Raw genomic sequence first — 23,154 nt, 5'->3', positions numbered from 1 at the left:
CGTGGATTTCCCCAAGCCATCTCAATAATGGCCTATGGACTTCTCTTTTAGGAAATTATCCAAGCCTTTTTTTAAATCCCGCTAAGCTAACTGATTTCACCACATTCTCTAGCAACGAATTCCAAAGTTTAATTACAAGCTGTGTGAAGAAATATTTTCTTCAGTTTGTTTTAAATCTACTACTTAGTAGCTTCATCACATGCTCCCTAGGAACAAGTGATTCACATCCACCCTCTCCAGTCCACTCATTATTTTATAGACCTCTATCATATCATACAATGGTTCTTAGAGATGATCTCATAAGTGTGGAGAATTTTCTTACATCCATTTTTTTCAAGGTATATAAGAGGCCAGTCCACAACTCCAAAGTCATTTGAAAAACAGGAATCACAAGCTGGTTGATAGCTTGTAACTTTTCCTTTTATGCCAAAGCACTTTTCAATATCAGTTTTTTTTCCTCTCAGTATTTTATGTTGGATTGTTGGGAGACATAACCCACTCATCTAGACTAGTCTGGCATGCATGATAAAGAAGTGTTTATTCAGCATCACTGAATAAATATGGAGAGCACTTGCTGTCCTACAGCTATATAGACAATGGTATTATTCAGACACTATCCATTTAGTTAAGCAGTTTAACTTAGGGCAGACTTTTTTTTCCCAGCCTAAATTAAATCACTTAGCTATACAGACAGCAGCCAAATATTGCTGCTATCTATATAGTTAGGTGGAATATTCTCACTATGTCTTCAGTCCACAACAGCAGGGCAGCAGTAGCATGGTAAACCCTAGCATGACCTAGAAACAGGGACGAAGTGTGAAGTTATAAAATTTGCGGATGACACTAAACTCTGTAGCAGGGTTAGAACCGTGGAGGAATGTGAAGACCTACAAAGGGACCTGAACAAACTGGAGGAGTGGGCGAATAAATGGCAGATGAACTTCAATGTACAGAAATGCAAGGTCATGCATATAGGGAAAAAGAACCTGATATTCAGCTACAAAATGGGGGGATTAGTACTAGGGGAAGTAACCTTGAAAAAGACTTGGGTGTGCTGGTGGATACAACAATGAAGTCAATGGCACAATGCGCAGCAGCCTCAAAGAAAGCAAACAGAATGTTGGGTATTATTAACCCTTTCAGGACCATAAGGATCGTAGGCCAATTTTTGTGGTTTTGACGACATTTTTATGGTAAAAAGGGCTTGCAGATGCCAAAAAATTGATTTTTTTTGTGAAATATCATTATTTTTTTAAAAAAAATCAAACTTCTGGCTTATGGACAGTGTGGCAAGTGAATCTTCTCGTCAATCTGGCAACGACGCTAATGAATGAATGTCGGAACCAGTTTGTTTACATAAAGGCAGTATCATATGGAAATCCGTACATATCAAATTTAGAACTGTAGACTATCCCAATCAAAATTTATAGGATTTTAAAGTTATGGGACAAATGTGTCCCTTGGTCCTGAAAGGGTTAAGAAGGGTATCACAACCAGAACGAAGGAAGTCATCATGCCGCTGTATCGTGCGATGGTGCGCACGCATCTGGAGTACTGTGTCCAATATTGGTCTCCGTACCTAAAGAAGGACAAGGTGATACTTGAGAGGGTTCAGAGAAGAGCGACGAGAATGATAAAAAGTATGGAAAACCTTTCATACGCAGACAGCTAAGAAAGGCTGGGGCTCTTCTCCCTGGAGAAGCGGAGACTCAGAGGAGATATGATAGAGACATACAAGATCATGAAAGGCATAGAGAAGGTGGAGAGGGACAGATTCTTCAGCCTATTGGGAACAACAAGAACAAGGGGGCACTCAGAGAAATTGAAAGGGGACAGGTTCAGAACCAATGCTAGGAAGTTCTTTTTCACTCAGAGGGTGGTGGACACCTGGAATGCGCTTCCGTAGGTTGTGATAGGACAAAGTACATTACGGGGTTTCAAAAAGGGATTGGATAAATTCCTGAAGGATTTGGGGATTGAGGGATACAGATAGGGGTAGAGATAGGACTATGAAAGGTTAATAGATAGAAGGAAAAAGGGGAATGAAGGGTTTCAGACAAAGGATCACTTTACAGGTCATGGACATGATGGGCCGCCGTGGGAGCGAGCTGTTGGGCGCGATGGACCTCTGGTCTGACCCAGCGGAGGTAACTTCTTATGTTCTTAAACATGGTATGGTGTGACAAAGCGTGATGAACATTGTATGACAAAGCATAGGATGACAGCTTAGCTTGACAACCACAGTATTACAAGCATGGCAAACATAGCATTAGGGGCCATTTATATAATTCTCTCCATAAAGGGAGATCCATAACGGGGTGCCTGCATTATCATGCCACCTGCAAGCATAAATGTAGAAATGTTCTTATGCATTTAAATGGAAGTACAGCTAAATAATATTCCGTTAGGGATTCATTAGAGGGGCATTTGCAAGTGCTTGTATGGACGGGATGGAGGCTCCTCCCACTTACACGTATCACTTGCAGAATATACACTTCTTTGCCACGTTTAGGTGCAAGATTCCCGGTGTGCCGCGAGAGGCACGTCCTATAGGCAGTCAGCCAGCGCCTCTCCTCTTCCATCACCACCCCCTCCCCCACACACCGGCGGCTCAGGGCCACAGCTGGAAGGCCTCTGCACATATGTGGCTGTCGAAGTGATGATATCTCGCAAGCATGTGAAGTCACTGTGTCAACGGCCGCATACTTCCAGATGCCTTCCGGCCATGGCCATGAGTTTAGTGTGCCACGGCTCCGGAGAGTTTGCAAGACACTGCTATAGCGGATGCTGTGTCTGAAGGAATGGTTTGTGAATCTCAGGTTTGTAGAATAATGTTGGGCTTCTTTCCCCCTGGTATTTTTGCTTTACAGCAAAAAAAATTTAAGAAACCCACTCTGGTTGGTGTTATTTCCTGCTGTACAAATCCTCCTCAGTTAGAAATGTGTCACTTTTTGTAATCAGTGATATTTCTCCATTCATCTTGGGGCACAATGACATTTATCAAATGACTAAGGCGATGTACGACATCCTGCTGCTTGAGTGTGGTAATAGATTGCTTTTGTGAACCAGCTGTAAGGTCTGAACGAAACTCATTGGTAGTCAAGATGTTGTTTTCCTGGACAAGAAACGTGCCAGTGCCATTGTGAAAATGTGAACAGACCCCACACGGGATTGTACAAAAAAAAAAAAAAAGCATTATAACCTGCTAGTCTGGGTCTGCAAGTACTGTGCTTATACCTATTATGGAGAGAGGAGTGGAGAAGCCAAGGCATTTCTCACGAAGAAGAAACAAAGTCTGCTGAATTTTCACAGGACTGGATTTAGGAATGGGGGAAAACTGCTTACATCTCAGTCCTATGCAGTGAAACCAACAGGCTGTGTGAGAACAACCAGACCTGTTTACTTTGAGAGAAAGGCAGTTCCACAGAGAGCGCCCAGGAAGCTATGCCGACTCATTTTAGCTTGAAAGATACAGGATGGCCCCAACCCCTCTCATTAGTTCTCCTTGATCCCACAATGAAGCCACCTTCCTAGCTCCTCCTCCTTCTTCTCTGCTCTTTCACCAACACTTCCCACTGCCAAAAACCTCTCCCCCCCAACCTTCCCGACTCCACAAACTCCAACAACGTCAGCCCTGGTCTCAGAATCCCCGTACTAGTACGCACTAGAACCCACCCTTTCAAAAAAACACCGAGGAGTCAATCACACCTCTTTAAAGCCTGTTCCTCCAGCCAACCTACCCAACCTTACTTCTGACTCTCTCACCCCAGTCCCAACACTCTACTGTAACGCCAGATCAGTCCGCAATAAGACCCAAATACTAAAAGACCTACTCGGAGACTTCGATCCAGGTTTCTTGTGCATCACAGAATCATGGATCGAAAAAGATGATTTATTCACACAAAAAGAACTCTGTCCCCCTGGCTACTATGGCCTCTTCTCACCTAGAATCAATCGGAAAGGAGGAGGCCTGGCTCCGCTTTACAAATCATTCTTCGATGTCCAGCTCCTTGAAAAGGGCAGCCATACCTCTTTAGAATTCATGTTAGCTTCAGTCAATGATGAACTTCATCCCTACCCATTAGGTATCTTGTTACTTTACCGCCCACCAACCCCCTGGAACACATCCTCTGAACTCGTTCTCGAGACCATAACAAGGGCCTTCCTAAAATTCCAGAGACTACTGATTATTGGAGATATTAATCTCCATCTAGACGATAACACCAGCAAGGATGCAATCGAATTCAAAGACTTCCTCACCTCCCTAGGCTTCACTGCTCCTTCACCTACCCCTACCCACGATAAGGGGCATACACTAGACATCATCAGCTTCCTTGACCTAACCGAGCACAAAACTTCTGCCGAAGAGGCCCGTTGGGAACATGTCCCCTGGTCTGATCACCTTCTAGGCTCTTTCTGCCTTCCCATTTTCATGTCTCATCTTGGCACTCACCCCGACCCACAAACTCTATCACCTACCGCAAAAAAATCACGAGTGAACTGTTCTGGACCCAATTTCTCAACCAACTCCCCCCTTTTCCTAAACATGCCGACCCAGATTCCAACTGGCATAATTGGGTAACCCTTTCCGGGACTACCTACCGTGCTCTTGCCCCTTTGTCTACTAAACCTATCTCCCACTCCCGCAAGGCTCCCTGGTATCTTCCATACCACAGGGAATTAAAGCAGAAATATCGAGCCCTGGAACATAAATGGAAAAAATCGAAATCCCCTTCAGACAGACAATCCTGGAGAGACAACATCAAGTTCTATAACAGAGTACTAAAAAAAACAAGGAAGAATTTCTATGGAGATAAAATCACCAGATCAAAAAACCAAAATAGTACACTGTTCAACATCTGGCGCAACCTAACCTCAAAAAACGACTCCACCTTTCCCCTTTCCCCCCCATCCGCAAACGACCTAGCTAAATTTTTCAATGAAAAGATTACTACCTTACGGAGTTCTTTCCCCCCAGCAGTCTCTTACAATTCTCTGCCTCCCAACGACTCCAACCCTATCCCTGCTGATAGATCCTGGACTGCCTTTGAACTTGTATCCGAATCCCAGATCTCTAAACTCTGTCTCAAACTGAAATCCTGCAATTGCATCCTGGATCCTTTCCCTTCCTACCTTTACGAAAACATTCCCACGCAGGCCATCTCCTCCCTTACCAGGCTTATAAATTCTGCTTTACTATTGGGCCTGTTCTTCACAGAAATGGGACACATTGCCTTGTCCCCTCTTCTGAAAAAAGCCGATCTCGACCCTTCCTTACCATCTAACTACCGCCCCATAGCAAATATCCCTCTCTTAACTAAACTGCTAGAGGCCATAGTCGCCACCCAGCTCTCTTCTTACCTAGAGAGATTCTCCATCCTCCATCCCTACCAATATGGCTTCAGACCCAGCTTCAGCACCAAATCCCTCCTAGTTTCCTTAATTTCTAAGGTGCAACAACTACATTCTCGTAACAAATTCGCTGTCCTATTACAATTCGATCTCTCTGCAGCTTTCGATATTGTCCACCACGACATACTACTTTATCAACTTTCCGAGATAGGAATTGAATCCACCTTCTAAAGTGGTTCTCAAATTTCCTACGCTCTCGCTCCTACACTGTCAACACAAATGGCACCATGTCCGTTCCTTGGACACCATCTTGTGGTGTCCCTCAGGGATCACCCCTATCCCCTATTCTCTTTAACATCTATATGTCCTCCCTGAAACTCCTCCAATTATCCCCCCTTGAAACAATCTACATATATGCTGATGACATCCTTGTCCTCCTTGAGACAGACCAGAACCTCACCAACCTCCACGAGAACATTACAGCTTGCATAATGAGACTCCATTCCTGGTCCTTCTCGGTACAGATGAAATTGAATGAATCAAAAACAAAATTACTCTGGCTCGGCCCAAAATTAGAACACCTGCCCACCCTCTTCGCACTACCCTCAGGCGCTGCACTGCAGCTTGAGTTCTCAAGCAAGGTCCTTGGCATCATTATCGATTCTTCTCTCTCCCTCAATGACCACCTCAACTCCTTGGCTAAATCATGCTTTTTCAGCCTCCACATGCTGAGGAAAGTAAGATCCTATTTTCGCCAACAACATTTCACTGTCCTTGTCCAATCCATCATCCACTCCAAATTAGACTACTGCAATGCCATCTACTTAAGCCTATCAAAAAAAAGTCTTCAAAGACTCCAGCTAATCCAGAATACTGTAGCCAAGTTGATCTTTGCAAAACACAAGTCTGACCATGTCTCCCCACTCCTAGCCAAATTTCACTGGCTCCCAGTGATTTCCAGAATCCATTTCAAATGCTCCTGCCTGGCTTTTAAGATCATTCACGGCATCCTTCCTCCCTTAATCCCACTATCTTATAACTCTACCTTATCCTGACTCTACCAGACCCACCCAAAGGTATAAATTATCCTTCCCCTCTCTACACAGTATTCGCTATGCAGGCAAACTGGGAAAATCCCTTCTCTTCAGAAATACAGGTCTTTGGAATGACCTTACTATCCCGCTGCGGAACCTGGGCTCCCTCCAATTATTCCGCAAGCAACTGAAAACCTGGCTTTTCACTAAAATGCAATTCTATCCCTCCTTACTCTTCTCTTCTATATATAAGTTCATGTAAACCTTTTTTTTCCTTCTCTTCCTATATTTTAAGTTCTTGTAAACCGTGCCGAGCTCCACAATATCTGTGGAGATGATGCAGTATATAAACTTAAGGTTTAGTTTAGTTTAGTTTGCACTGGCACAGAAGCTGCTAATGGTTTCTAGATAGGTCTGTGAAGAACCTCCCCAACACACACACACACACACACACACACATAACACTGTTGTTGCTAACTTCCTCATCTATGCTACAATTTGTTGCTGTTGGGAGCCACTGAGTTGGCATCTGCTCATGGTAACCCTCTGGATAGTTGCCCTGAACTGGATTCAGTCTTTGTTAAGAAAGCTAATCGGCGATAATCTTCCTCTTGTGGTGACCTTCAACCTTTATATACAGTACTTTTCTTTGCATAAAGTGTCAGCAGTATGGAAGTCATTTTAATTTCCAAGGAAAATGTGTGCATGAACAGATAGTAGGTATGACCTCCAATACTGATTAATTTGTTCTTCAGGCAGTCCACAGTATACACAGTATTCCTTTTCAACACCATAGTCAGAAGGCATCAATTTTCTTCCTACCTTGCTTCATATTACTGCCCAACCATTTCTCCCATACACCCTGCCCTGTTGCTCATGGAGGAGGGGTTGGGCTGTTATTCTCACCCTTATTTAGATTTTAACCTCTTCTTCTGCCCTAATGTCACCACTTCTCCTTCTTCGAAGTCCATTCTGTCCTTCTATTCGCTTCCCTCTTTCTCCGAGCAGCGGTCATTTATCGACCCCCCTAGTAAACTTTATCTTCCTTTCTCACCAGTCTCAGTCTCAACCTTATCTTCTCCCAGCCCCAGCCCCAGCAACAGCATCAGCCCTTCTTCCAGCCTCCTCTCTCCCTCTTCCCCTGATTTAGCATCAGTCTTCCTTTGTCCTAGCTTCACAGAATGGCAGAAGTGCGTTTCTTTGCCAGCTCTCAAAAGGGTTTAAAATGTAAGAACATGAACTTCCTGAATTCTTGCAACAAAGAGGAAAATGCTTCCTCTCACATTTTAAACCCCTAAAATAGCCAGCAAAGCAGCAGTGAGACCAAAGACCTAAGCTCTCGCAGCTGTAAAATCACTCTGCCATGGATGTAGTCTATGGCAATGTCTTTATTTGGCCACACAGCAGCTGCTGGATGAAATCATTGGAGCTCCATGGGATTTTTTGGGATTTTTCAGTTATAACTGGAATCCTCAAATTTCCCTTAAGGGGAGGGGGTGAAAAAAGGGTTATTATAAGCATTTTCCAGTTATAACAGAAAAGTGGAAGCCCTGGGTGTAGCAGAGGTTTTTCATTTACCGTAAACCGTGCGATTCTGCTGTAACAAATATCCCCACCCCTACCCCTTTATTACAAAAGCGCAAAAGAGGTTTTTAGTGTCAGCCGGCGTGCTGGATGCTCCGACAGTCATAGAGTTTGGCACAACACAGAACATTCAGCGCACCAGTTGGCACTAAAAACCTCTTGTGCGGGTTTTTTTTTTAAGGGGGGGTAAGACTCTTTTACTATTGGCTTTTCCAAATACACTGCCACATGTGCTTGACCTCTGCTATCAATTGCCCAGTTGTCATGTCATGACTTTTCTTTTTAAAATAAAATGTGAAAAAAATATTTGTATCTAGGAGCAATACCATGACCATTTCCATTTCCTGACCTTTATATGCGTCCCATCCAATGAATAGAAAATCTACTGTATGAATGTCCAAGAAAAGAAAAACCTCGAAAATCAAATGATGTGGTAAACAATCACAAATCTGAATTTTTCCCAAATAGAGCTTTTTTACTAAGCTATATTAAGTGCTAATACGTGTCCAATGAAGTTTAAAGCAGCATACCACAAGATGCACTCAGGCGTCCTGCATAAAATTCTAATAAAACATATTGAAACTTAAAAAAATTAGCACATGCTGAGCAGAAGCTAAAAAAATATTAAATTTTTTTAGAAGTGTCTTTAAAGGGGTGAAGAGTGGACATTCCTGCACTAAGCAGTAAATGTAACTACATTACCACAAGCGAATTGGTTAGCACAGGAATATCGTGAGAGCTCTTTCTGCCATGGCAACATTTTTTTGATGGCAACATTAGCACATGGCCATTAATACAAAAAAAAAACAAAAAGGTTATTTTTGCAACTACTGTAAAAATGGCCTTTGTGCATGGGAAAATCCTATGTAAGGCATGCTAAAGCAACTTTTTGCTGCTGCTTATTAAAAGAACCTGGCAATCCAAATCTCTTTCTTAAAATGGAAACCTTTAAATAATTGGATATTCACAACCTTTTTCGACCTAAAAAAAAAGGGAAGGAGAAGAATCCAAATAGTATAAATTTAAAAAAACCTCATTTTTTTAATTACCGTATTTTCACGCAAATAACACGCACCCGTATAAAACGCGCACACGAATATAGCGCGCAGAAATCACGATGATTTGCACAAAAACTTTGATATACCGCGCTCACGGGTATACCGCGCATGCTGCCCGACGCTCCTTTCGCCCGCCCTGACTTTCCGTGCGCTGTCCCCCCTTGAAGGTCTGTCCCCATCCTGAAAGCCTGATGCCCCCCCCCCGACGTCCGATACATCCCTCCCCCCCCCCCCCGAAGGACCGCCGACTCCCCAACAATATCGGGCCAGGAGGGAGCCCAAATCCTCCTGGCCACGGCGACCCCCTAACCCCACCCCGCACTACATTACGGGCAGGAGGGATCCCAGGCCCTCCTGCCCTCGACGCAACCCCCCCTCCCCCCCAAGAACCTCCGACCGCCCCCCAGCCGACCCGCGATCCCCCTGGCGACCCCCACGACCCCCCACCCCCCTTCCCCGTACCTTTGGTAGTTGGGCCAAAAGGGAGCCCAAACCCTCCTGGCCACGGCGACCCCCTAACCCCACCCCGCACTACATTACGGGCAGGAGGGATCCCAGGCCCTCCTGCCCTCGACGCAAACCCCCCTCCCCCCCAAGAACCTCCGACCGCCCCCCAGCCGACCCGCGATCCCCCTGGCGACCCCCACGACCCCCCCACCCCCCTTCCCCGTACCTTTAGTAGTTGGCCGGACAGACGGGAGCCAAACCCGCCTGTCCGGCAGGCAGCCAACGAAGGAATGAGGCCGGATTGGCCCATCCATCCTAAAGCTCCGCCTACTGGTGGGGCCTAAGGCGCGTGGGCCAATCAGAATAGGCCCTGGAGCCTTAGGTCCCACCTGGGGGCGCGGCCTGAGGCACATGGTCGGGTTGGGCCCATGTGCCTCAGGCCGCGCCCCCAGGTGGGACCTAAGGCTCCAGGGCCTATTCTGATTGGCCCACGCGCCTTAGGCCCCACCAGTAGGCGGAGCTTTAGGATGGATGGGCCAATCCGGCCTCATTCCTTCGTTGGCTGCCTGCCGGACAGGCGGGTTTGGCTCCCGTCTGTCCGGCCAACTACTAAAGGTACGGGGAAGGGGGGTGGGGGGGTCGTGGGGGTCGCCAGGGGGATCGCGGGGCGGCTGGGGGGCGGTCGGAGGTTCTTGGGGGGGAGGGGGGTTTGCGTCGAGGGCAGGAGGGCCTGGGATCCCTCCTGCCCGTAATGTAGTGCGGGGTGGGGTTAGGGGGTCGCCGTGGCCAGGAGGGTTTGGGCTCCCTTCTGGCCCGATATTGTCGGGAAGTCGGCGGTCGTTCGGGGTGGGGGTGCGAGTGGTCCTGCCGGGGGGGGGGATTTATCGGACGTCGGGGAGTCGGCCGGGCAAGAGGGCTTGGGCTCCCTCTTGCTCCGATCGTGGATGCGGGTGTGGGTGGGAGCGCGTGCGAGCGGTCGTTCGGGGTGGGGGTGCGAGTGGTCCTGCCGGGGGGGGGGGATGTATCGGACGTCGGGGAGTCGGCCGGGCAAGAGGGCTTGGGCTCCCTCTTGCTCCGATCGTGGATGCGGGTGCGGGTGGGAGCGCGTGCGAGCGGTCGTTCGGGGTGGGGGTGCGAGTGGTCCTGCCGGGGGGGGGGGGATGTATCGGACGTCGGGGAGTCGGCCGGGCAAGAGGGCTTGGGCTCCCTCTTGCTCCGATCGTGGATGCGGGTGCGGGTGGGAGCGCGTGCGAGCGGTCGTTCGGGGTGGGGGTGCGAGCGGTCCTGCTGGGGGGGTGAATCGGGCGTCGGGCGGGGTGGGAACTATGTTTTAAAACTTTGGTATACCGCGCTCACGCATATAACGCGCGAGGGGTATGCGCGGTAGGTAAAAACGCGTATAACGCGCGCGTTATATGCGTGAAAATACGGTATTTGTGTATGAAACAGGTGCTGAAATAATTAAGATGCAAGGCTTACACTTTGGAAAGTACAGGCAGTCCCCGAATTAAGAATGAGTTACGTTTGTAAAGCTGTTCTTAAGTCAGATTTGTTTGTAACTTAGAACTTGTAGATTTTAAGATTCTTGCTGCTTACCTCTGCTCCCAGCTGACAAAAGGATCAACTGTCCTTACCAGTCTTCCCTCTAAGATATAGCATGCACAACCCACACATTGTTCTTAATGTGGCCATGCATCATTCCTGAATCTGCTGCAGGAGAAATGTAGGAGCCTATGCCACTGGAAATACTGCGCAGTGAAATTAAATGAAGTTGCGACTGCGTCCTTAAGTATGAGTCGTACTTAAGTCGGGCGTCTGTAATGCGGGGACTGCCTGTATATGACACACAGACATATTCCGACAAAAATTTGAAAGACCACAATTCCAGCTCATAGTTCAATCCCTTATACTAGGCCTACTGGATTACTGCAACATCCTCTACCTCCCCTGCCCTGCAACAATGACTAAACAACTACAAACAATCCAAAATACAGCTCTGAGACTCATCTACTCACTGAAGAAACATGACCATATTACAGAGGCATACATCGACTCACACTGGCTACCAATTCAAGAAAGAATACTATTTAAATTTTACTGCATGCTATTTAAATCTTTAAACGGAGACAGCCCAATCTACCTAAACAACTGCCTCTACCAAACTATGTCACCCAGACATAGAAAAACACCCCCCCCCCTTTCACACACCCTCCAATCAAAGAAGTCAAACGGAAAAAAATGTATGACGGCCTCCTAGCAACACAAGCAGCAAAACTAGATAACCAAATCTCCAACCTACTGATAACCACCCCCGAATACAAGATATTCAGAAAAGAAATAAAAACAATACTCTTCAAGAAATCACTGAAACACTCTTAACATCTCAATTACCTTCCATCATCTCGTCTTCACCCTGCCCCACAGTTACTACCTGTTCTTCTCCTCAACTTCTCTTGAATTCACCATTGATCTTCTATTGTAACCCACCATTTATAACTCTTTTGCAATCCGCCTTGAACCGCAAGGTAATGGCGGAATAGAAATCTCTAATGTAATGTAATGTAATTCCTCTATGTAGGTTGTAATGGCACAAATTACACATTTTGGCCCCTTTTACAAAGCCATGGTAGTAATTCCGCTGTGGTAAATGCAATGAAGTCCATAGGAATAGAATGAATTTTGGTGCATTTTCCGCGACAGCATCGCTACTGTGGCTTTGGTTAGAAATCAAATTTGAGGTAGGAGCTGTGGTTAGGATTGTTGTCTGTCTTGGTAATGGTATGTGCAAAAACTGTTTTTGTTACCCCTTTTTTTTACATTTGTAATTTGCTTTGAAACTATGTTATAAGCGTATACATCAAATTTTAATAAACAAGAAACATGGGGTTTGTATATGTGAGACCGAGTGAGTGGATTTAGGTTGCAGTGTAAGTGCATGGCTGCATGGGTAGCAAGTGACTTGAGTATGGTACATTTGAGTAGGTGGATGATTCCTTTCAAGTTTGCAGCTGGGCCTTTCCTTGCACATGTGAGCTTTAGCACAGCCGGATGTTGCATCAGTGGAATGCCATGGTGGAGGCTGTAGGTCAAGGGCAGGGAGGAAGACTTAGGAGTAATGTTAGGAAATTCTTTTTCACGGAAAGGGTGATGGATGCCTGGAATGACCTCCTGAGGGAGGTAGTGGAGAGGAAAACGGTGATGAAATTCAAAAGAGAATGGGATAAACACAGAGGATCTCTAATTAGAAAACAAATGGTATTTATGGTGATTTGGTATGGGATGGGCTGGGGAGGGCATCAACGATAACCCCACTAACTTGGAACATGAGGACAGACTTACAGTAGATATCCTGCAAACAATGGGATGGTTGGATAGACTGGAGATGACAACTTCAGCAGTTGGAACCTAGGACAGTACCGGGTGGACTTTAGTCTATGGCCCAGAAATATCAAAGAAGAGAAAAGTTAATTTAATCATGTATTTAATGAGAATAACTAATTGACAGACTGGATGGACCATTCAGGCAGGTCTTTAAAGATCTGCTGTCGTTTACTATGTTAAGTGTGTTTGTAAAGGAGTATGAACATCACTGAGCAAATGATGTGTGTCTGTGTGTTTTCCTGAGAGAGAAAAAGAATGCATGTACACTTCTCCCTCCATATTTGTGGAGGTTAGGGGCAGAGCCGGCCCGCAAATTTGAAAAAATCGCAAATAACTTTTTTAAAAACCCCTGGTGATTATGAATGAAATCACGAATAATGCAAATTTCTCTCTCTGCACGCTGAAGGAAGTGCTGGAAAAAAGCAAATTTCTCTCTGAATGCTGAAGCAACTGCTGGGAAAAAAGCGCCAACCTTTTTATCGGCACTCTGGGATGACATCATTTGGGGGACGAGCCACCAAGACAAAAACCGCAAATAATCTAAGTCGTGAGTAATCCTCCAGGGATTCAAGACAAAGTTAGACAAGTTCCTACTAAACTGGAACGTATGCAGGCGAGGCTGGACTCATTTAGAGCACTGGTCTTTGACCTGAGGGCCGCCACTTAAGCGGACTGCTGGGCAGGATGGACCACCAGTCTGACCCAGCAGCGGCAATTCTTATGTTCCATTTTGTCTCAGCTCAAACTCTTCCCCCTCCTTTCCCTCTCAGCACATTGTTATTTCCAGCTCACATCTATCCTGCCTCCATCCAGCCTTCGCTTCTGCCAGCACGGGATTAGAAACCCCCCTTGAGCCCTTCCACTTTCTCCATGTCTTCTCTTCTGCTAGGGAGGACTAGAAGCCCTTAACAGCTCTGGCTCCCCTCATCACTATCACAGTCAAATGCATCTAAAAAAGGAGTCAGGGTCAGTATTTCAATTAGACTGTTTAAAAAAACATTCTAACATTAACCTGATGGAAGCCTTGCCTTTACCTCCTTTACAAAGCCGTGCTAGCGTTTTCAGCGCCGGCCAGAGCGGTAACAGCTCGAACCCTCATAGGAATTCTATGAGCGTCAGAGCTGTTACCGCGGCAGCCAGCGCTAAAAAATGCTAGCGTGGCTTTGTAAAGGACGGTGTTGACATCGCTTCCACTCAGTCCATCAACGAATGGCCCTGTCTCAGTTTTCTAGCAATAGAAGAAGGGTGAGAAAAACAGGAGGAAGGGAGTAGACACAGCCCTGGGTCCTGTTTATCAGTGTATTTACCTGAACAGCTGAAGTGATCCTGAAAGTATCCCTCTTCACAGGACGCTACACACTGCCCCTCCTTCAGCAGCAGACTGCCTGAACATGAAGTGCACTCAAATTCAGTCTCACAGGTGCTGCAGGTCTCTTCACAAGCTGCTTGTGCCAAACAAGAAAGCACACTTTAGTTCACAGGGTCAACACATGAAGCGAAGCTTGACAGCAGGAAGGTTTAAGAATCTCAAGGGCTGCCCCTTGCAGAAAACGCACCATACCTCCTGCTTTTTTTTCTCAGTCATGAGAGATGTGGGAATGGTAGAGGGAAAAAAAAGGTGGCGCATGACGGCGAGTCGAATGGGAATGAGCAAGCAAAGGTGACAGTTGGAGGGACAAACAGAAACAAAAAGCATCATCGGTGCTCATCATGCACACCTGATATCTTGACAGCATTCTTCACAAATTAATAGCGCACTAGAGTTTGCTGACGGCAGCAACAGGTCAAAAGCGCATGACGACAAAGGCATGACGACAACCCAGCACAGACAACGAGCGCAAGGTGGAAGCGCGCCGAAGAAAAACAGTATTTTAAAGGGCTCCAACGGGGGGTGGGGGGAACCCTCCCACTTTACTTAACAGAGATCGCGCCGGCGTTGTGGGGGGCTTAGGGGGTTCTAACCCCCCACATTATACTGAAAACTTCACTTTTTCCCTATAAAAGAGGGAAAAAGTTAAGTTTCCAGTAAATGAGGGGGGTTACAACCCCCCAAACCCCCCACAACGCCGGCGCGATCTCTGTTAAGTAAAGTAGGGGGGTTCCCCCCACACATACCCCTGTCGGAGCCCCTTAAAATACTGTTTTTCTTCGGCGCGCTTCCACCTTGCGCTCAGTTGTCTGCACTGGGTTGTCGGCGCGTGCTTTTGTCTATGAACCGCTGACGGCTGTTCCCTCTGTGTAGGATAGCTCAAGCAAGAACATCCTCAGTTTCATGCATGAGGAACTCATAATACCAATTTCTAATGCTTCCCTGAGAAGTTAATGCACAGCTTCTTCCCTCCAATCCAGCAGCCTCCATGCACCAACACAGAAGCTCCACATATCACACATTACATTTCCTAGAGACAGCATATGTACCTGAAGACAAAAAGGGGAAAGAAGGAGTGGGGGGTCACACTTTCACCCTACCATGCAAGTACAATTAATCCACATTTTCATGCTGCAGCTTAGAGAGCTGCATAGGAATGGATATTGCGGGATTCCCACAGGTATGGAAGAAGTTGCTGCAGATTGCACTGAGAGAAGCAACTGAAGCCTCAGAATGAGGCTTGGAACATACAGAGAGAGGCGGCTAAAATACCAGACTGAGGCCTGGAATACTCATTGGTTGACTAGTAAATACCATCCCAAAAAATCACAGGAGACTGTTGAGATTGGGAGGAAACAGGGCTGCGGCCAAGTCAACTCCTGAGAGTACAGGTGGGGATGGAGCAGATAAATTGTGGTTGGGAGGGGATGGAATGGAATGGATCTTAGCAGGTACGGGTGGGTCTGGGGTGTGCAACAATGGGTGAAATTTCTATCACTGAGCAACTCTCTACTCCAGCTGCTGGAACTATCAGAGAAAAATGCATTGAGCCACTGGGTGTGTGGGGAAGTTATTTCTCGGGAAACCCCTTGTCTGATCCAGTCCATTTTCAAGCTCAGTTTGTCTTTTCCCTGGTTCATTCACAAAGAGAACACCACATTATGAAGAATGGGAAATGTACCAACTAAACCAGATATGGGCAACACCGGTCCTCGAGGGCCGGAATCCAATCGGGTTTTCAGGATTTCCTCATTGAATATGCATTGAAAGCAGTGCATGCAAATAGATCTCATGCATATTCATTGGGGGAAATCCTGAAAACCCGATTGGATTCCGGCCCTCGAGGACCGGAGTTGCCCATGTCTGAACTAAACCCCTTGGCACACTGTACCTAAGCATTCTCTGCCATCCTGGTAGAATCCATCATCACAGTTGTACACACAGCGTCCCTCCTGCAGCACTTTGTTTTCATCAAGGCACACATCGCAGTGGTCAACGGACTGAGAGCAGATTAAGCAGTCTGGATGGCACTGAGCTAAATCAGAAAAAGAAATCAGATGCAATATTTTACCTGACAGAAAAGTACAGTCAGCGCAGCAAGCAAAGCATAGCAATCAAGGTGAAGTTTCCCTTACCAAACATACTTGAACATGGCTGGCATACTGAAAGCATTTAACAAACTTTGATCTATGCTGGGGCTTGACTTATGTGGACACTTGACGAACAGTACCAGCCTGATACAGAATACCACAAAACCAACACCACCAATTAGGGTTTGTTTTTTGGGTTTTTTTTTTATTTAAAACATTTTATTGAAGGAATCAAATAAATATACAATAATACAATACAATAAGATATTCATTACAATTATAATCACAATTCTAATATTCCATATATATTTCTATCATTCCTTCAAAATATATTTCCAATTACCTATTTCATATCTCTTTAAACTCCCCCTATATCCTTCTCCCTACCCCCTACCCTTTCCCTTCCCCCCCCCATTATTTTTATTTCCAATTATAAGATTGTAATGAATAAATTAAACAAATATACAATTCAAGTATTCCAAACATATTATTATACCAATTTAGTTTTAACAAGTGAGAAAGACGACAGCACCTCTGAAGCCAAGGTCACTCTGCAGTACTGGTTACTTTTGAGTTAAACTCTAGCTAGGGAAAACCATCCCAGCCAATGTTCCCTTTAAGCTGTGCAGGAGTCTTCCACCTACCTTCCTGCCAATGGGGGGCGCTGCTTCACTATCACAGTTTCAATAGTGAGGGACAGGCAAGCTGTGAAGGATGCCAGGGAACCTGCCAGTTCCTAGTGATTGGCAGGAATGCAGTTGGAGGAGACCCGCTCAGCTTAGAGGGAACATTGATCTTATCGGTGTCCTTGGCAGAGAGTCAGAGGTTGGTAGTAAGAAGATAACAGAAGAGATGACAGCCAGACCTAGGATTACCAGACTTCCAGATTTACCCAGACATATCCTCTTTTTAGAGAACTGTCCAGGTGTTTGGATGTTTCCTGGACTGGAGGGAGTTTGGCCAGGTTTTGGACTCACACTCTCCAGTCCAGCCCCCAAGCCGGAGTCAGATCTGACTCTTGTAAGTCTCCTCTGTCCCTAGTACCTTCTCCGGGCGCTGCAATTTAATAGCTTCAGGTAGCCGTCAGCTTTAGCGATGAGATCCTTCTGACGACCTACCCCAGAAGCCTTCACTCTGCAGCACTTCCTGTTTCCGCGTAGGCAGGACCCTGCAAAGTGAAGACTTCCAGAGCTGGCCGACAGCAGAAGGATCAACGTTGCTGGCTGCACAGAGTTTTTAAAATTGCAGTGTCGGAGAAGGTACTAGAGACAGGGGAGACTCACAAGAGCCAGACCCAGTTCTGGGGTGGCCCAAGTGTAGAGCTGAAGAGAGCGGCTATGCTGGGGGGGGGGTTGGATTGGAAGGCAGGGGTAGGGCGGGGCACCGTGGATGGAACAGGAGGGTGGGGCATGTGCAGGTAGGGCGGGATCAAATGTTCTCTTTTTAGACTTAGCAAATATGGTAACCCTAGCCAGACCTTATCAGCTGACAATCACTGGGTAACTGTTGTCTTTCCCCTAAAGTCTCAGGAGAGCTATCAGTGAGGCTAACTGACAACAGAGCTGCCAAACAGGCTGTTTTACTCAAAACAGATTAATCCAGTCCTGGATTTGCCACACTGAATGTGGAGATTTGTAGTTTTGACTCCCCTGAGGAAAGTAAGACTTTGTCCCTGCATACTGAGGAGCAAAACCAGGATCATTCCACCCTAAAAAAATCTGGAGCCAGTTGGCAATCCTAGTTGACGGTAGCAGTGCTGCTATTCTTAGTACACGACCCAGAAAATTATTTTAGGCAAAAACAAGCTTGAAGAATTATTAAGAATTATTATTTTGGCATTTTTATACAGCTGCTAAACCAGCAATGGTACAAAACCCTTCCCAGAAAAGCTTACGGTTCAAATGCGAATTTGGGATATAAAATGATATGCCCAAGTTTGCAAGCAGTGGAGGAAATGGTTCTGAACTCATCTTCTAGATAATGCTTGCAAAAGCTTCGGTTAAGCTGCCAAGAAACCCCCCAAACACTGGAATTGATATTAAAGGCAATTTGACCAAGCAAGAGACACTCGTGCCTGGTTAAACAGCGCAGTCTGGCCCTACAGCACTTAACTGGAGAGTGCCACCAATTACTACATCTGCTCTGAATGCTATGGCACTCTCTGGTTAATGCCAAGGTGGTCTAGGGGCAGAGCTGGAGCAGACGGGAAGTTATTCAGGCACCACCAATATTCAGTGCCGGTGCCTGGATAGAGTAGCTAACAGGACATCTTGGACTGCATAAAAGCAGTCCTAATTATATCCAGTTAGCTATACAGCTATAGCACTGAATATCAGTTGTTCCGAATATCATCTTGGCTCCGGCAAACACCCAGATTGTTCTGTACTGGTGCCGGGACATGGAATACCCAAATTAAATTTAGTCGGAAGAAGTCAGTATTAAAAGAAATCCTTTGACTGTCTGTGCTATACATAGCTTTCTTTCTGCACTTTTGGGCTGGAATGTTATTGCAATGTTTTATGTGCAGGGTTTCTTTATGATATTGATATTGATATTGTTTTTGTGTATGGATGGTGTATACCTCAATAAAGAAAGAAATGCCAACTGCTGTGAGCTGAATACTGACCCAAAAAGTCTAAAACTTAGGTCATGTATCCAAGGTTTAGCTTTTACAACAATTGAAACGGTTCATAGACAACGGCGCGAAAGACAAAAGCGTGCGCCGACAATTGAGCGCAGCACGGAGGCGCGCACCGCACAAAATTACAGTTTTTAGGGGCTCCGACGGGGGTTTTTGTTGGGGAACCCCCCCCCAGTTTACTTAATAGACATCGCGCCGGTGTTATGGGGGGTTTGGGGGGTTGTAACCCTCCACATTTTAACGTAAACTGAACTTTTTCCCCACAACACGGCGCGATGTCTATTAAGTAAAGTGGGGGGGTTTCCCCTCCCACCCCCCACCCCCGTCGGAGCCCTAAAAACAGTAATTTAGAGCGGCGTGTGCCTCCGCGCTGCGCTCAATTGTCTGGGCGCACCTTTGTCCCGGCGCGCTTTTGACCTGACACCAATTGAAACGGTTTAATTTCCTAAGCTGTGGTGTCACAGGAATAATGTACATTTCCCAGAGAAGTTACACTGGTAACCTGAAGGTAAATTATCAGCCTGGTGGACCCTTTGACTCTATAAAACATGAATGACTTCTTTCACTTGGCTAATAGGTACAACAAACCCATTCATTTTGCAGACCCACCAAACCACTTCTGCAATGACAATCTAATTAAAACAGCAGCGGCTTTTTTTTTCCCCCTCTTCTTTTCTTTTTGTGATCGGCTATTACCTAGAGTTATGTGATTAAGCAGAGGAAATTGCACACGACCAGAGCACCTGCCAATATGATAAATAAGCCCTCCAGAAAATAAAACCCAACTTTTAAAATGCAAATGAGGGCAGACTGCAGCATCCTGTGGACAACTACTATAAGTAAAGTTATCCCTTAAGCTGAGCTCTGGTAAAGCATTAACCACCCAATATTTAAAAGGCTTTAACTGAGCGGGAGAGGCTCCTGCCTGGTTAAATCCTGCCAAATGACCCGTCGCCTGTTATTCGGCCGTACTTAACCAGTTAGTGTCACTGAATTTGACCCCTTTGTTCCTGAGTCTTCATTGGCTTCCAGTTTATCTTAGAATTCAATTCAAATCTGCTTGCATCTCTCAAAATTTTATATAGTATTTTTATTCCCCTCGTTCCCTTATTATGGAACATTTATAGATTTATAGATTTTCCTATACAAGAGGCATCCAACAATTCAAACTCTCCCTTCCTTCCAGAAAAGAAATTAAAGGAGTTAAGATCTTTAGCCAATCTTTGGCTTTTAAACTTTCGCAACTATAGAATGAACTGGTGTCAGGTCAAAAGCACGCCGGGACAAAGGCGCGCGCAGACAATTGAGCGTAACGCGGAGGTGCGCACCGCAGAAAATTACTGTTTTTAGGGCTCCGACGGGGGTGGGGGGTGGGAGGGGAAACCCCCCACTTTACTTAATAGAGATCGCACCGCGTTGTGGGGGGTTTGGGGGGTTGTAACCCCCCACATTTTACTGAGAACTTCACTTTTTCCCTGTTTTTAGGGAAAAAGTTAAGTTTACAGTAAAATGTGGAGGGTTACAACCCCCCAAACCCCCCACAATGCCGGCGCAATCTCTATTAAGTAAACTGGGGGGGCTCCCCAACAAAAACCCCCGTCGGAGCCCCTAAAAACTGTAATTTTCTTCAGCGCGCGCCTCCGTCTTGCGCTCAGTTGTCGGCGCGCGCCTTTGTCTTTCGCGGGGTTGTCTATGAACCGAATGAACTCCTCTTAACTCTGAGGAGTCCAGTCCTTTCCAATCTTTTCGTAAATTTCTTTTTCATAACATTTTATTGATTTTATGAAATTGAATATATAAACTTTTCTATTTGCTAAACATTTTGAAAATTAATTTCTTTTGAAACCTTTGTTTTTACTTTCTTCAATTATTTAATTGTTGTAAACTAAGTCGAGCTTTCTTAGGTTGATGACCCGGTATATAAAGTTAAGCTTTAGTTTAGTTTAGTTTGAATATCATCACTAACCAGCCACCTCCTAATCGGTTAGATTGAGAGCGTGCTGGGGACAGATGTATCCACTCTCCATCCCCTATGATGTGAATTGTCAACAGCCCAAAACTACTCGAGGATGTACCTTCATACCGCTGCAAATAATGAGGATGGGTTTTTTTACATATTTTTCCAGGGCCAGGTCTAGATGCCAACAGCAATACATCGGTGGTTATAGATATGTGGATATTTATTTATTTTTAGTATTTATATACCACTTATAGCCTAAGAGACTCATAATTGAAACAGAAAAATGTCTAAAAACCGGCCTAAATAAGCACTTGGACGATCTAAAAGACAAGTCGAACTGGGTTTTAGACGTATTTAAAAACAACCTAGGCCTTCACAGAGCTGCTAAATGACCAGAGCTAAAAGGGACGTGTCAGGAGGAGTATCGAGGGCGGGATTAGGGCTGGACATGGGCCATCCTAGACTTAGTCGTATTGCATGTATAACCGAAAGATTTATAACACTGCCAAGACGGAACTTGGATGTTGTGACTTAGGCCATCTAAAACCAGGTCTAAGTCAACAAAAGGTATCCAAAGTGACCAAATAAGCACTGCAGACACATAGTACAGACCCCCACACATTGCCCCAGTCATCACTGTCCCCCCTCACCCCCATAAAAATCATAATAACAACTTTACATATCTGCCTCCAGAACATCAGCACTTGGCAGCCTGGCATAGGAAAGCCTAGTAGAGCTGCACAGAGGTGGCTTACGTGGTCTTGGGGGTGGGTTAGTAAACCATGGAGAGGAGGACCCAGGCCCATAAGCTACTCTAATCTCTGCATTCATGGTGAAAATGTCCACCCTCCCAAAAAACCCCAACCCTTTTGTACTGCCATATAAGTGGCTCCTACAGCCGTAAGGGCTATTGGGGTGGTAGATAGGTGTGTCTAGTAGATTCAGGGGGTGTTTTAGGGGGCTCACCATGACCTATAAGGGAACTGCAGTGAGATGTGTATGTGGGACCCTTTTTGTGAAGTTCACAGCAGTGCCATGTAAGATACCCCATTACTCTGGTGCCATGTCTAGGTGTCCAGTCCATCACTTTTCTGGCCCCTCCCACGCCCAGGTCTTTTTCTAGGCGTTTGTGAGATGGACGAATTTTTGGTTAAAAAAATGGGGTATAAAGATGGACGACTTAGCGGTCTGGGTGATCAGATGGCTGAATGTACAGTTGGACGATTTTCATTAAAAAAAAATGCTGGACGTATTTTTTGAAAATGGACTTTTTCCCGTGTCTGACTTTGCGCAACTTGCGACTTAAGCCAAAACGGACTTAGACGTTTCTTTTCATTATGCCCCTCCACGTGGTTTACATTCAGGTACTCAAGCATTTTTCCCTATCTGTCCTGGTGGGCTCACACTCTATCTAATATACCTGGGGCAATGGGGGATTAAGTGATTTGCCCAGGGTCACAAAGAGCAGTGTGGGATTTGAACCCACAACCCCAGGGTGCTGAGGCTGTCGTTCTCCAGCCATCTCCTGATGTTGTTTTTTCCCTAAATCTACTCTTACTTTCTTCAAAGATTGTAGTTCGCCCCTCTTCCCTTTTGTATCGCTAATTACTTGTGTACATACATTGTATGCTTATTTGTATAAATTGTTTTAATTTTGTCTCCTAATTTTAAATTGTCATACGCATTGAAGTATTTGATATCGCGTGTACAACAAACTTTTAATAAACTTGAAACTTGGTGGCTACTCTCTGCTTGGAACAGGAGTTTGTATTTATCTTTATATAAAACCTTTGTTACCACCTTTCATAAAGAACAAAATCAATTTGGTTTACAAGAGACAACAATAAAAAAGGAGGACAGGGAGAGAGAGGGAAAACAGTAAGAAAGCACAGCTGAAGAGTCAGATTCCAATTGTCGGGCAGGATATTAAGCCAGCACTGACTGTAGGGAATCTGGAAATGCAGTTGGATGCAGCTCTCTCATTAAATAAGCAGGTAGTGGTTCGTAATGCTTTTTTTTTTTTTTTTTTAATTGCAATATCTGTTTTGTTTCATTTTAAAACTGTACAATGTGACAAACATGGTTTCAATATCTTTTCAGTTTTATGCCTTTGTGCTGTCTGCAGATTTACTCCTGTCACACTGTCCATATCCTGAGTTTCTGTTCTCTCATTACACCAGAAATCATGATACTGGCTTCAGCTAAACTGAAGTAATAATACCTTTTCAGGCTGCACTA

General features: G+C 45.5%; 1 protein-coding gene across 6 annotated transcripts in view; it reads right to left on the bottom strand.

The window, feature by feature from the left end:
• Nucleotides 1–23,154, bottom strand: part of FRAS1 (Fraser extracellular matrix complex subunit 1) — a 741,777-nt gene that overhangs the window by 386,569 nt on the left and 332,054 nt on the right. For all 6 annotated transcript variants that reach the window (XM_033963431.1, XM_033963422.1, XM_033963441.1 and 3 more), the window contains 2 exons: nucleotides 16,117–16,260; nucleotides 14,164–14,298 (listed from right to left, as the gene is read on the bottom strand). In XM_033963431.1, the coding sequence (XP_033819322.1) occupies nucleotides 14,164–14,298; nucleotides 16,117–16,260 (279 nt within the window). The remainder of the gene's footprint in view (nucleotides 1–14,163; nucleotides 14,299–16,116; nucleotides 16,261–23,154) is intronic.

The sequence above is a fragment of the Geotrypetes seraphini genome, chromosome 1, assembly GCF_902459505.1.
Source record: "Geotrypetes seraphini chromosome 1, aGeoSer1.1, whole genome shotgun sequence".
NCBI classification, from domain to species: Eukaryota; Metazoa; Chordata; class Amphibia; order Gymnophiona; family Dermophiidae; genus Geotrypetes; species Geotrypetes seraphini.
The sequence above is the reverse complement of the archived record's forward strand: the minus strand, read 5'-3'. Positions and strand labels throughout refer to the sequence as shown.